Raw genomic sequence first — 14,403 nt, 5'->3', positions numbered from 1 at the left:
GTTTCTTTTTTCAGGAGCCTGCAGTGGAGCCCGCTGGGTCATCTCGTGACTTCCTGCTTGCTTGAAGGACCAAAAGGAGAGCTAAATGCACCTGAGTGATCCTGGAGAAGCAGAGAAGAGAGGCTAACTTCCCACCTTTGTTCTCGCCTTATGTGAACGCTCTCTACGGACTCTGGCTCAGCTCGCCCTGTGCTGTTTCTGCATGTAGCCACTGCTCTCAGGTGCAGGAAAAGAGTGAGACAAGAGGAAAGAAGAAAAAGATAAAGAGAGCGAGGGCTGCATAATTAGTATTACCCAGTTTGTGTCAGAGCTAGAAACCATGAGAAGAGACTTCTGAAGAACGACTGTGCTCTGAAAAACATTGCGGCTAACCTTCAGGACATTTGTATGTGTTTGTGGGTGTATGTGCGCACACCTCTTTCATTTTCAAAGGACTTGAATTTGTATTTGGATGCAGATTTAGCCTTTCATTATGACTCTGCGAGGAAGCTTTGAGAGAGCGTGGATTGGCTGCAACAGAGGTGTCTGCTGCTGGGTGCTGCTGCTGGCTTGTTATTTCTCGATCGCCTTGGCAGCCAAGCCCAAAATGCCAGGCCACACACACCTCAATTCAATACGCATTGATGGGGACATTTCTCTGGGTGGGCTGTTCCCGGTGCACGCCAGGGGAAACGATGGCAAAGCATGTGGGGAGCTGAAGAAGGAGAAAGGGATCCATAGGTTGGAGGCCATGTTATTTGCCCTGGATCGTATCAATAATGACAACGAGCTGCTGCCTAATATCACTCTGGGGGCGCGCATCCTGGACACCTGCTCCCGGGACACCCATGCTCTGGAGCAGTCGCTGACATTCGTTCAGGCACTGATTGAGAAGGACTCAACTGATGTCAAGTGTCTCAGTGGAGGGCCGCCCATCATCACTAAGCCTGAGAGAGTGGTGGGAGTGATTGGTGCATCTGCCAGCTCTGTGTCAATCATGGTAGCCAACATACTGCGTCTCTTCAAGGTCAGTTCAGCTTCTTCCTCTTACTTTACTTTTTCCTTCTGAACATGCTTGCAGTGTACAGATATATTCATGATTCCTGCACATATTTAGGGACAACATTTCAAAACTTTTCCATGACTTTTCAAGAACATATATATTCACATCAGTTTGAAACGCAGCTAAAAACGACATATAAGGAGCTTGAAAGTCCCTCTAGGGCAGGCGGGAGGTGAGATGGATGAGTCCAGCAAACCCTGGACTTTTACCCGGGAGCCCGCTGTTCGCTTCACATATGAATGTAGAGCCAATAATTTTTCAAACCTATGCTTGTGTTGCACATAAACTTAAATAGGAGGTGTTTTACTGATATCATAAGTTCATTCTGACAGACTTTATGCACCTAACGAGCAGAAACTGTACATTACCTGTTAAAATGGAAGTGTATTTTGAAAAGACACAATGTATTTAACAGGCGTCAATTGACAAGAGCCCTGAGCCGCAGAATGCGCTTGGTTCAGCACTGTGCAGAATATTCCCTAAAACATATTTTTGGAGATCAGACTTTTAGTTGAAAACAATATGAAAGGGAAACTTTGCATTTTAATCTGACATTGTTTCCATATCACCAGACTGTGTCCAAAGTTAACTCTAATGGAATAAACATGCATACACAAACACACACACACTTTTCATTCAGTGTTGTTATTGTTTCTCTTTTGACCTTTGTATATTCCTCAGAAGCTTAAACCACATTAGTTTCAGACTTTTTTCTTCCACTGTCCAGAATACCATGCACTGATCATTACACCATAATTCTCCTCACTAATGACATTAATTTGCCAAGACTCCTTAGTGTTGCCTTCCTCTAATTAATTCAGGGAAGCCATGCATAACACCATGGGCTCATTGCTACTGCTGTTGAATATAGTGCACAATATGAGCCTCAGCGTTGTGTTGGCTCAGCAGATGCAAATATTATGTGCAAATGAGAACAACACATAAACAGTATATGACAGGACTTTTGTAATACCTGCTCAAGGCTGTCAAACCAAACTACAGGCCACAACCGAACTAATGAGCGTAAGGACTGTGTCAAAACAGGTTGGCTCTTTTTTGTAATATCCCAACATTCATAGCAGACTAGCTGCAGTAGGAATACAGCAGTTATGTAGTGTAAGCCCTGCTCTACAAACACAAGTGAGGACCTCTTACGGGCTCTTCAGGATTGACAAACATGTTTTTATGAATCCAATGACTAAAAAAGGGACATATGTGCCCACTCATGAATCTATTTAACCTTACAGAGGCTGAATATAAAGTATCATGGATATTCATTTTACCTTCCCTGTTCCTTATCCATTTAGCTTTGGGCGACAAGTGAAGTGGCAGTGAATATAGCGAGAGCTTCCATTGATGTTCAAACAGCAAGAAATACAATATGTAGCCATTGTTCTGTTCATGCAGGCTTCATCTTTGAAAAGAGCCCTATAGAAGACGAAGCATGGCTCACCCGCTGTTAAAGTGATTGTGTTTCACCTGCCTGCCACCATCCTGGGCCTGTAAAACTGCTCAGCAGAGGGCTGGAGGGTGATTAGTATGCCACATCACAAGCATGATCGACATGTCACAAGTCACCCAGAAAAAATGCAAAAGTCTTACCAACTACGTAACACAAGGCTGGCATCTGTATCCAGCCATTACAAACCAAGGCAGCGTTTCCCCTATATGCATTATGAGTGTAGCTCCCATATGCAATCGACTGGCTTTTTCTCTACTATTAAAAGCAAAAGTTGAGGACAAGCAAGGACTATAAACTGAGCACCCCCAGATAAGGTTACTACAATCAATCAGCCGCCAATCGTTATCAGTTAATATTAAATAGTTTGAAGAGCAATCAGAGGAGCTGATCAGATGATACAAAACACATGAGACATTATGGAGGCCTTATGGCTTAAAAATAAGATCGCAGTATGTTTAAACTATATCACGATACACTAAATATGCCTTGATTTTTAAAAATGTCCTCCAAACTACTGTAGACTGCTGAAGTACAATATTATTAAATGGACTATGGTTACAATAAAGATGAGGAAAAAAGACACTGTTTTTATAAGAAGGTTGAATAAAATATTGTTATAAAGAAGTTTAATGGAATACTATAATAATAATGTTTCAAATGTACTATTATAATAAAGGTCAATGAAATACTATTTAATAAAGGTAAAGAAAAGGCTGTTATAATAAAGGTTAAATATAGTACTATAATAATAATGAAGTTAAATATATCACTGTTATAATAAATATAAATAAAATTTTGTTATAATTAAATTAATCAAAGTGAAACCACTGGTGCTTTTATTTTGATTCACCTTGTTGATCTGTGAAGTTTCTTGTGAATTTGTTGCTTTCAATCAACAGTTGGATGTTAACAGTTAGAAGAAAATTGCCACTGCGCTTTTAAACATGAGGATGTTTTCACTGTGAGTTGGAAAAAATGAACAGCTCTCTTGCTCATACGTCAATAACATTTGCAAGGTGCACTGGTGCTCCGCGGTCGCAAATTGCAGTTAAATAGTCACGTCCTAGACACTTGCAAATACAAGGACACACACTTTGCCTGCTCACACATCATTGCTCAGGAAAAAGTGATTTGCATGATGATGGCCAAAATGCAGAACTCAAAGCTTCAAAAAGTCATTCCACAAACCAATGGGTACTTTTACTTTACCTTTTTTTCTGGTCTAAAATCTTTCTTGTATCAGGGGACTCACTAATTATCTTCCGGTGTCAAATTATGAAACTTTCACACTTCAGCATCGTTGCTGGAAAAAAATTTGTGGAATCGATCTTCTGGTGCCGTGCATGGACCTGTCACATACTTTCACCATCAGGAAATGCACATTCTTATTATAAGTACCACTAAAAAAATAGATGGTTGGTGACATACTGTATCTCACATTGTCAGAAACTGTCTCATTGCTCAGTACAACAAAGGCTGGTCACTATGTTGCCCCACCACTTTATGTCACATGCCAACATTTTCTCATCCTGCACAGAACAGTTTTATATATGCACTCAGTCTGTGGGAGGTGTTTCGACAACAGGTCAACAACAACCAGTCCACAATCACTTTCTGCAAAAGCAGAGGGTGTGGGAGACAAGTGACACTGCTCAGCAAACCTCGATAAAAAAAGACCCAAAAGTCAGAAATAAACAACTCCATCCATGCCACCTTTACATCCCTGCAGAAGACACAGCTTGCAGCAAAAAGAGTCCCCGCATTAGCCTCGAGACACTGTTGAGCGTGCATCCCGAGAGGCTAAAAACCCAACCCCAAATGTTCCACCACACAAGGCTGTCAGTGCTGCCAGACTTCTTGTGGAGGGCACATGAAATCGCCGGAGGAGTTTCTGTCCACTCACAGGCTTGTGAGACGTCTTCACACAGCTAATTGGCAAGCCTCTGTTTGGGCAGGATTTTGCCAATGAGTTGTTGTGTGTTCCAAATAGCAAGCCAAATCCTGCAGTGGGAGCAAATGATTTAGTTCTCTCTCTCTCTCCCTCCCTCTCTCTAAAGGGCATTGAGTTGCTCCATCCAAGACTCTGTGTTTTTGGGGGAAAGAATGAGTTTTGTGTGAGAAAAATGCGACTCAGATTCTGATAGCTAAGATGGACAGAAAGTTGTTCTCCCTGTAGGCTTAGGTCAGAGCAAGCAGGGATCCTTTTTTTTGATGGACAACAGCCCTAAAAGGTATCTGCCCAGTGGGCTTGAACAGCCTGCTTGAGAGGGCCTTGAGCACGACCGGCAAATCCCACTGAGGGACATAGGAGACTGCTACAGGATGCTGCCACTTCACCCCAAGCAGGAAACACTATATTTCAAAAGATGGATACTAAAACTATCTCTCTCAAAACCACTCATGGCAAGAGATAGCTGACACGTACACTTTGAAATCTGGAACTTGCACACGTAGCAGGAAACTCGAGAGTTTGTGCTTCAATTTCCTTTACTTACAGTTTCTTGGATGGTCACGCAAGCATTGGATGACTGTACCATTGCCGGGTACAATCTTAGAATCTCAAGTATGTCCGTGACATGATACAAGCTCTGAGAGGCATTGGGTGAGCAGCCATTAGCTGAGCATGTTCTGCATATCACAGCGTGGTAGCAGAATAACCAAGAGCTGCTCCTGTCTGACTCTCTGCGTCAGCTGTGGGATCAGATGGAAGGAGGGAAAAGCGTAAGAACAAGCTTTTAGGTAATAGAGTTATGTGCAAATGCATCCACCTCCAATGGTGGATGGGGGAAAAATCAGAGGGTGTTCAGTCTCTACATGAACAGCTCACATCCTCTCAGCTTTAAAAAGTATGGGGAAGTCTTGAGTCAGTGGATGATGAAACATTTCTGACACATTTCAGGTTTGTTTTGGAGCACTAATGTGGCATGGCAGTGCACCCAGCAGAAAATGTGAATGGTAAACAAGCAGGTTGGTCATAGTGCTGCTATTTCAAAAATCTAACCTGAAAAACCCAGAGCACACAAGGGTTTCTCCAGTCTAAAAATGTAACACTGTGATTACTGTACAACAGCAGGGTGTTTCTCAACCTTTCTTTCTTTATATCTACAATCAGTTAAATCTGTCATTCTGCAGCTCAAAAAAATACATGGAATTAAATAGTTTATTCTTAATATTTTGATTTTAATTTATCATGGTTCTAGGCCTTCTTACATTTCCCAATGGCAAACATGTGTAGCATGTACACTAAATTGAAAAAAAAAGTTTTAACATTTCATCAACTCAGTAGTGTTGTCTAGCTTTCAAGTCCCATTTCAAAAAAGAAAAAATCTCGTAGAAAAATAAAGAATTTAAAAGAGAACCATTTTCAAGATTCATTCATGTTATTCTTTTGGACAACAAAAATGAGTGAACATGACCAACTATATTCCAAATCTGAGAACTAGAGTGCTAAACTCAGATATGTGATGTCATCAGGTATAAAGTCTGGATCTGCTCTGTAGAGAATGAATTGGGAAAGATTTCATAGATGACACCTAGAGCAGCCGGGGGGAATGATCTCAGTACATTAAGACATTTTCTGTTTAAGATCCGAGATCAGTAAAACAAAATAAAGCTGCAAAATTAAAATACCAAATAATCATTAATAGCCCACTGCGGAGTAGCCAACTTGTAAAAAATAACTAATTGTCTTTTAGACCTATTAGTAATGTTGAAATGCTAACTTTGACTTAATAGGCTGTGTTACCCTCACTATAAGGCTAAAGTACATTATGCAACACCTGACAGATTTTTTTGGAAATGCGTCCTTTGACAATGAAGATTACCTACCCCTGAGCTAAATGAACAGTGAATCTGTTTATACAGCTTACATTTCACTAAAAAATGCTTCATCAACCATGCTGGAAAAACACACGCCCCACTATGTCCCTGAACTGAAAATACTTTATCTAACAGATACAACAGGTCAGTGTGGCTTCCCTCCTTGCTTGTGTTTGTTCTTTCTTTGTTTAGTGCTTTTTTTCATAATTTTACACAAAATGCCAAGGAGATACCATTAATTGCAAATATAAATGAAGAACCACCTACAACACCGGTGGCACCCTTCCTTGAAAAATTTTTCTTTAGATGTTCTTTCCTGTAATATTTCAAATAAGCATTGCAGAGAACTGGGAAGCTTTAAAAGCCTTTAATCGACTTATCTTCTGTTTTGCACACGACAGCCAGAACGATTTTTCATGAATCACACTGATAGGGAAACAAGAAGCCATGGAAATGGGATTTGTATGGGGCCCAGAAGTGGCCCCAGGTGAAAAGAATAATACTTGGTTTAATATTTTTAATAATAGTAGTCCTGCACAAGTCACAAGATGATTTTGCATATGTATGAGTCAGACCCTGTGCTTCAATTTACTGTCATGAACCAGATGCATATCACCCCCTTGTTTTAGTTAATTTGTGCCCCTTTTTCTGCAATTTTCTCTTCAGGATTTAATCTTCATGCCAACAAATTTAATAATGTAAACAAGTAGATAAAATGTTCCCACTGTGCTTAATTTAACTTGTTATCTCCACAATCCACCATCCTCTGTTTTTGCATTACACTCCAATCTACTTGATTGGATTGTTTGATTAAATAATGGTACTTTGATCAGGTGACTGTTTAGATAAATGAGCCTTGTGTAGTAAATAGCATCAGTTTAAATTTCTATTGCCAGTAGGTGATGTTGTCCCCCTTTTCAACAAAATGACCAAAATGTATCCTCCTTGTTAGCTTGTCATCCCTCTCCGTCCCCCAGGTCCGGACCCAGACCCATAACCGATAAATTGAAAACAATAATCAAAATTTGACGGAAGCATGTCCACTCGAACTGGTGCAGCATTTTTAGCACTAATTTACAGACCAAGAAACTCTCAGACCAATTGCATATGTGAAAAAAACCCATGTGATGCTATTCAGACAATCAAGACTCTTCTTAGTAATTTAATATGCCTTATCGTTTTCTCTGTTATCATGCCATTGCATTTCCTGCATTATGTTACCTGCTTGCTAAATTTTTAGAATTGGTGGCAACTAGATACCAACAGTGGTAACCTTGTTGGTATTCTCACTACTTAACCACTTGAATACCAAATATAATATGAGCAATTCTTCCCATGTCGTAACCACAAGCTCACAAGTTCAAGAGACAACAGTTGCAGAAATAAGTGACTCTGTCAAGAATCAACAAATTGCCAATTGAGCATTGCAAAACACAAAAACCCACGACATATTTAAAGTCTCTACCACTGCTATAATGAAAACTGGAATGATGTTTTAGCGTATTGGACAGAAAATTGGCAAAGTTTTCATTTTCTCCTGGTTCTGATGGAAATGCATGAACTTCAAGTGAGTTGGGAACAAAATTATGCGTATTGTCTGGCAGTTGTCCAAATGTATTGCGGGAAATCCAGGAAATCACTAACTGAGGCAGAGGAAGAAGAGTTAAGGGAGACAGGGTATATCCAAGATAAAATAACTCACAGGACATAAGTTAAAAATGAAACTGATGACTTATAGCAAAACAAGAATTTTCCTCGGGTGGATTTTTCCGTCTAAACATTTGTCACAAGCCTTCAATGTGGCCTTTTTGAATTCCTGAGTGTAACATTTACCAAGACCCACCAAAAACCAATCTGCTACAATTACATACAATCCCATGTGCTTGACTGTAATGATACAGAGTATTCAACACAAGGGTTGTGCTTTCACACAGCTTGGCGTGGCTCAGCTCAGCAGGCTTGGCTCTTTTCTCCATCATTAAAGTCACATAAAACCATAAGCAGGACTCTGTTGAGTGGCAGGAGCGGTTTTGCCATTCACCACTTCCCTCTAATGATTTCAAAACTCTGACATGGCTTCTTACAACCTTTCAACCTGTATTTGTTTTCCTGACCTCAACTGCTGGGCTTAAACTGAAACTGAGACGATGATGATGATGATACTGGTGAATCTTTATTTTGCATTTGATGCAGTCTCTAGGTTGTTTTGAAGACAATCTAGAACAAAAATAATGATGTTAAGAGATGTGCAAATAAGTGGTTGTGGCTTATATATATATATATATATATATATATATATATATATATATATATATATATATATATATATATATATATATATATATATATATATATATATATATATATATATATATATATATATATATATATATATATATATATATATACACACACACATATGGAAGCATGTCCATGTCCAGAAAACAATATATAGAAATTTCATAATTATATATTTAAACTTTTTGATAATTTTTTTGATTGTTTTTGACTTTTCTTTTTTGCTTATTTTCAGGGAACTTTCTTGTAACTTTCTACTTAATTCCCACTTAATTTTAGGCCATGTCGAGTTGATCATTGCCATTTCCCCGTGCTTTTGATAGAGATCAAACCAATTTGCTCTGGTTTTAAAGGGTTAACAGCTTATCAGTAGGTCTGCTGGTTTGTTGCAGCTCCTTGTTTCTCTTCATGCAGCCTTTTTTTTTTTGGTGTTTTTTTTTTTTTTTGCTTCATCAAATTTTCATGGTTATTTGATGATCTAATAAACACAAAGAGCACGCTCATGAAAGCAGACAAAAAACAAAATATACCACCAGTATGCTTTTGGACCTGATGCTGTTAAACCTGCTTGCTGTCCTCATGAGGACAAGAATTTGTTTCCTGATGATAGCTGGCTTTATGCTCGCAATTGTTTTTCAGCTCCTTACTTTTGGGCTTTTCCTTATCCTGCTCACAGTCTCAGAGTGGCTGAGGGCGAAGTGTTTGCTCAGCACTTCAGAGCAGGCAGGATTCCGTCCCCATGGTGTGTCATGAATATTTTACTATATTGTTACGTAATTTACGCCCAGGGATTGGGGTTGAAAGCTCCCTCTCTGCATCCCCTCATCAGTGGGTCCGGGCAGCTCTTGGTCTGTTCTCATCAGTTGCGTTTTTATACTGCCTTATAAGCAAGAGCAAAGTGCACCAGCACTTGTGGTAATTAGTGGTTGGTTGCTTATGATACTCAAGACAGACCGAGTGTAATTAAAGCTGCGGGCTTTAGATTGTGTCTTATACATCACTGAAAACAGCTCCACTGACTGGCTTGAGGGATATTGCTGCAGCAGTCAGAAACTGCAGGAGCATGCACTGTTTCAGGTATGGAAGTTGACTTGCTGAGACAATCATAAGCTTCCAGACAAAGGAGGGGGTGGGGGGGGGCAGCTTGGGCAACTTCCACACAGCAGCTCTTTAAATTAGGTACAAGCAGGCACAGTGAGTGTGCAGGACTAAGTCTTTCCTCTGTGGAGGAGTGAGCTTGAAACCCGGGAGACGGATGGTGTGAGGAGAGCAGAGGTGGTAGCTAGGTATAGGCCGAGCAGAAAGAGGAGGCTTAACCAGTTGCCTGTTGTTCTGTCTGTGAAGAAGAGACCTTGCATCCGCCTCCCTCTTCTCTCATTAGAGACAGAGGCAGAGGCCCTCAGGCACAGTGCCTTACTCCCCCTCAGCATTTCACTGTGTTGAGACAGTGCTCTTATTGGATTACCCCGTCAGCCTACAGTGAAGACACGCTGAAAGCTTTAGAGGCTATCAAATATATGCACACAGCTGCTTTTTACTCTTGCTTGTTCATGCTCAATCCATTCATCTGGCCATAAAGGTAAATATCCATTTCAGTTCATGTCAGACCTGAATAAAATTTCAGCAGCATTAAAATAAAATGTATGTTAAATTTTGCTGTGAAGCTATAGTAATGTGTTCAAAAGGGTTGAACGGGTATATAGTTTAGCTAAGTTCCATTTTTTGGCATGCCCACTGTTTTGTTAATAAATAACTCGTTATTAGCTATAAAAAGTTAAGCTGTCATGGTTAATGTATTAGCAAACAGTTGCCTATTTACCAACACATCCTTGTTTCCTGCCAGGATTATGCCCCAAAAGCAGGTATTTTAAGCCAAAACATGATCTTTTCCTAACTCTGTCTGAGTGTTTTTGTGCCGTAACCTAACTGTTAACAACAGCATTGCCGAAACATTTAATTTCATACAAATGTATTGTATCCATGGTTTGCAGAAATACACAATGCCATCATTTTTTAGGTGACTGAGTTGGGTCAGATGTCCACAGACTCAATAATAGCAATATAACTTTGGTACATTCTAAAGTAATTGTTGTGCTCAATGCGACTCCTCAGAGTGTAATACAGCTGGACGCTCCACTCTGACTTGTTAGTGCTTCATCACAGCTGGACAGTGCTCCCATGGTGTGTCCTGTCACCTTCACAGAGCCTCAACAACCTGGAACTGTGTGGTAATTGAGGGGAGAGAAAGGTCTGAATAGGAGAATTGATTCTGACGAAGCTAACTCCCATTCTGGGCTAAGTGTAATTTGGAGCACACCACGCTACATTAGCTCATTCGTGCAGCCCATTCCCTGAAACCCACCCACCCATGTCCAACAAAATCCCATGTACTCACTGCAATCCCCACACCCGGAGAGTCCAAGTGACACGAACAAACAGGAAAGCAAATCAAAAAAATGCCTTAAAAACAAGCAGAAAGCAATTGTTTTCAGTGTGTTCACAGACCAGTGGGCTTCCATGGTTTTTATCTGTGCCCCCCAACTTGACTTTTACAACTGAGCGGACCAAATCCACCAAGCTGTCTCTCCCGACCCCAGATTGCAGACATCCCCCATCTACCATGCTCTGGCTACAAAGGAGCAGCTCCTTTAGTTCAGGATTAGTTCCAACTCAACTCACTTTGCCCACCCAAGCCCGGGTGGTCAATTCTCAGGACAGTCATGAGTGAAGGCTGCTGAGAGCCTCGCCTTTTTTATTCTTGGCACTATTTTATCCCCCTTTCTCCTGCCGTTTGCAAATCCCTCTGCAGGCAATCCCAACCACTGCTGGTAATCACCAAGTGCAGCGACAAAAAGCTACTGTGTGGTTGTCTCCTGTGCATTCTCTTTCTCGATATGTTAGGTCTCACTCAAATTAATTTCTGGTATTTAATTAGTGTGCACTAGCAGGCCCACTGAGGGGATGCTGGCAGGAGGGGAAAAAATGTCTTTTCTTTTTTAAATGTATGATTTCATTCTGCTGAGCATTGCTGTGAAATTATCAAAGCAGAGAGGGGACAACGGAGAGAGCAACATAAACACCGACAGGGTTTGCTTATGTTCGCTGTGTTGGAGCTGTCACTACACCACAGTGGTTACAATCCTCCAATCTTGAACATTTAGATGTGCATTTGGTATCCTGCTCTGACTTTTCTCTAAAAGTTTACAAAGAAGTAAAAAAAAAGAAAAGAAAAGCATCCTCAGAAGAGAATAAAGAGTGTACAGCCGTCACACAGTTTCCTTGAAAAGAGCGTGGGATTAAAGGCTTGGAGCTGTCTCACCTGCATAATCTCACCATCAACCCAACAATCCATCACTGTCCTGCTGTGTTGAGGCTTAAAATTTACTCAGACTAAAACAAAAGGTTTGACGCCACAAGGAAGAGAAAAGAGAAACCCTCGAGTAGCTCAAGCCGATTTAAATTAGAAGTAATCAATGGTGCCATGACAGCTTTAGTATTGACTGTGGGAGAGTGATTTTTATTTTTCTTCAACTTGAACAGTCAAAGTGATAGTGTCAGCTGGTGAAAAATGACTGATGAACTGCAGATGTTTATTAATTTCAGCACAGCAGTTTATGTGTTCTGGTCTTTACCAATAAATATAAAACGCACAACCAAGAAAAGGTCAGTATAATAAAGATTTCATGCGGCCACTGTAAAGTTGCCTGAGATCTTAAAGGGATTGTTCTGTCAGCCTAATGCCAGCCGATATCCTCAGCCTACCCTGCAGCGGCGACAGAAAGAGAAAGTTTGGCCGCCTTCAGGCTAAGCAGCTTGGACATCATCCAGCCTTCCAGCACATGAGACAACATGGAGGCTCCCATGAGTCACTGCTGTGTCACACAAAGGGACTCGCTTTCTGGTCAGAGGCAGTTGGGATTTACCATGAAAACACAACACTGAAGCTATAATTCTGAAAATAAATAAAACTGTGTTGAATTGATTCCATACTTTTAAGATGTTGTTTTGTGTCGAGCACTGTGATATTGTGAAGGGACATGCATTATGGATGTTATAGTTTTCATGCCCCAGTAAGGACAAAAATCTACATTTTATACCGTGAGAAAAAGACTGTTATTGTGGCAGTCATCACAAGGTCTTTTGCTATTTCTTCCTCTACTGTGTGTTCAGTGCCCTTGATCATCCATAGAAGGTATTTTGTCACAAAGCGCAAAAGAAAAACAGTAGTAAGGGGCCTTCCACACCAAAAATGATAACTATAACAGTACCAATAACTATATATTGTTTTAATATAATTTTAACTCAAGTGGATGGGTCCACACCACTACTATAATGACAATGACAGTGGTAAACAATATTGTTGGGATAAATTGTAGAACAATTTCATGAAAAATAGAAACACTGGCAGCCAATAAGAATCCATCTGATTGTTCAGAATGCTACATTCAACATGGAAGATGATACTGTGGAGAGACTCAGCATTTAAGTCCAAAAATCCCACCCCTGATTAAACAAAGAGTCGTATACAGTACTATCAAGAAGGACATCTTGGATGCAGTCAGGCTAATTAGTAGTTATTGTCATTATTATTATTATTATTATTAAGGTAGAGAGTCATAAAGCAGTTAAAGGTCATCAATATTTCCTCAGCTGCCGACAAAGCTGGAGCACACAACACATGCTTGCCACCGCTGTTAACAAATGTCATTGTTCATCAGTGTGGAAGCTAACATCATCATCTTTACAGTCAGTGTATCCTCATACAACTGTGCGTAGAATATCTAACTAATTAGTGCACCTACAAGTCAGGCTAGGCTTATGACAAATATCATGGCTGGGCTTAATCAAGCTGCGTGATCTGGTCATCTGGGGGAAAGTCCTGTATTTGTTTGACCCATCCACCACCACAACCTGCTTCCTTACACTGACTTTCTTTGCTCTTTATACTACCTCCCTCTTCACTCCAGTCAACATATTTGTAAGATGCAAACAGTGCATGAAAACAGCCTCTTAAAGTTAGCATCATAGTTATCGTTCTTGTTGTGGATGGAGAGTATACAGCCACAGTTATATGCCCAATGACAACATATAATATTTAGCTGATATTTACCATGTTTGGCATCTTAGCTTTCCATGCCAGCATGCTATTATTTGCTAATGATCACAAAAAAATGAACGACAGCTCAGGCTGATGGAAATATAATATAATATAATATATAATATATTAGTTTTGCAGGTATTAAGCCACAAATCAAAGAAATTGACAAATTGAAATTATGCCCTGAGGACAGTACTAGAGAAAAAAGGGATCAAAAAAGTCATTACAATTCATCCTGAAGGGGACATGAATATCTACCAAATGTCACTGAAATCCATCCAATAATTCAAAAATCGAAATGTAAACCTCATGGTGGCAAGTTAGGAACTGTCTGGGAACTATGAAGATTTTGTGCCAATCCGTCCAGTAGATGTTAGGATATTTAAGTTCTGATCAAAGTAGTTGACCAAGTGACCAGCAGACCAACACTGCCATCCCTTGAGCCACGCTGCTCACAAGGCTGATGGTCATTGTGCTAATATTGATATTGGACATGAGGGTATTGCCTACAATCATACTGATAGGTATAATTGCTATAGGAAAGGAAAAAAGATACTAAGCACCAGCTAAATTTTGCCTTTAATGATGTTAAATTAGAAAGTCATACATCTTTTACTTTTAAACAAAGGCTGATTACTCACAGTTGTGCAGCAGTTAGCATCAGGGCAATCTAATGAGGATAGC

General features: G+C 40.2%; 1 protein-coding gene and 1 long non-coding RNA gene across 3 annotated transcripts in view; one reads left to right on the top strand and one right to left on the bottom strand.

Moving 5' to 3' along the window:
- LOC148188687 (uncharacterized) overlaps window positions 1-14,403 on the bottom strand; it is a 252,520-nt gene that overhangs the window by 8,850 nt on the left and 229,267 nt on the right. The window lies entirely within an intron of this gene.
- Window positions 1-14,403, top strand: part of LOC121946929 (metabotropic glutamate receptor 4-like) — a 236,733-nt gene that overhangs the window by 67,873 nt on the left and 154,457 nt on the right. For both annotated transcript variants that reach the window (XM_042491761.2, XM_088081954.1), the window contains exon 2: window positions 15-1,006. In XM_042491761.2, coding sequence (XP_042347695.1) covers window positions 473-1,006 — 534 coding nt within the window. In that variant the 5' untranslated portion in view covers window positions 15-472. The remainder of the gene's footprint in view (window positions 1-14; window positions 1,007-14,403) is intronic.

The sequence above is a fragment of the Plectropomus leopardus genome, chromosome 9 (genome assembly GCF_026936395.1).
Source record: "Plectropomus leopardus strain MGB_pleo_1.0 chromosome 9, ASM2693639v1, whole genome shotgun sequence".
Lineage (NCBI taxonomy): Eukaryota > Metazoa > Chordata > Actinopteri > Perciformes > Serranidae > Plectropomus > Plectropomus leopardus.
The sequence above is the reverse complement of the archived record's forward strand: the minus strand, read 5'-3'. Positions and strand labels throughout refer to the sequence as shown.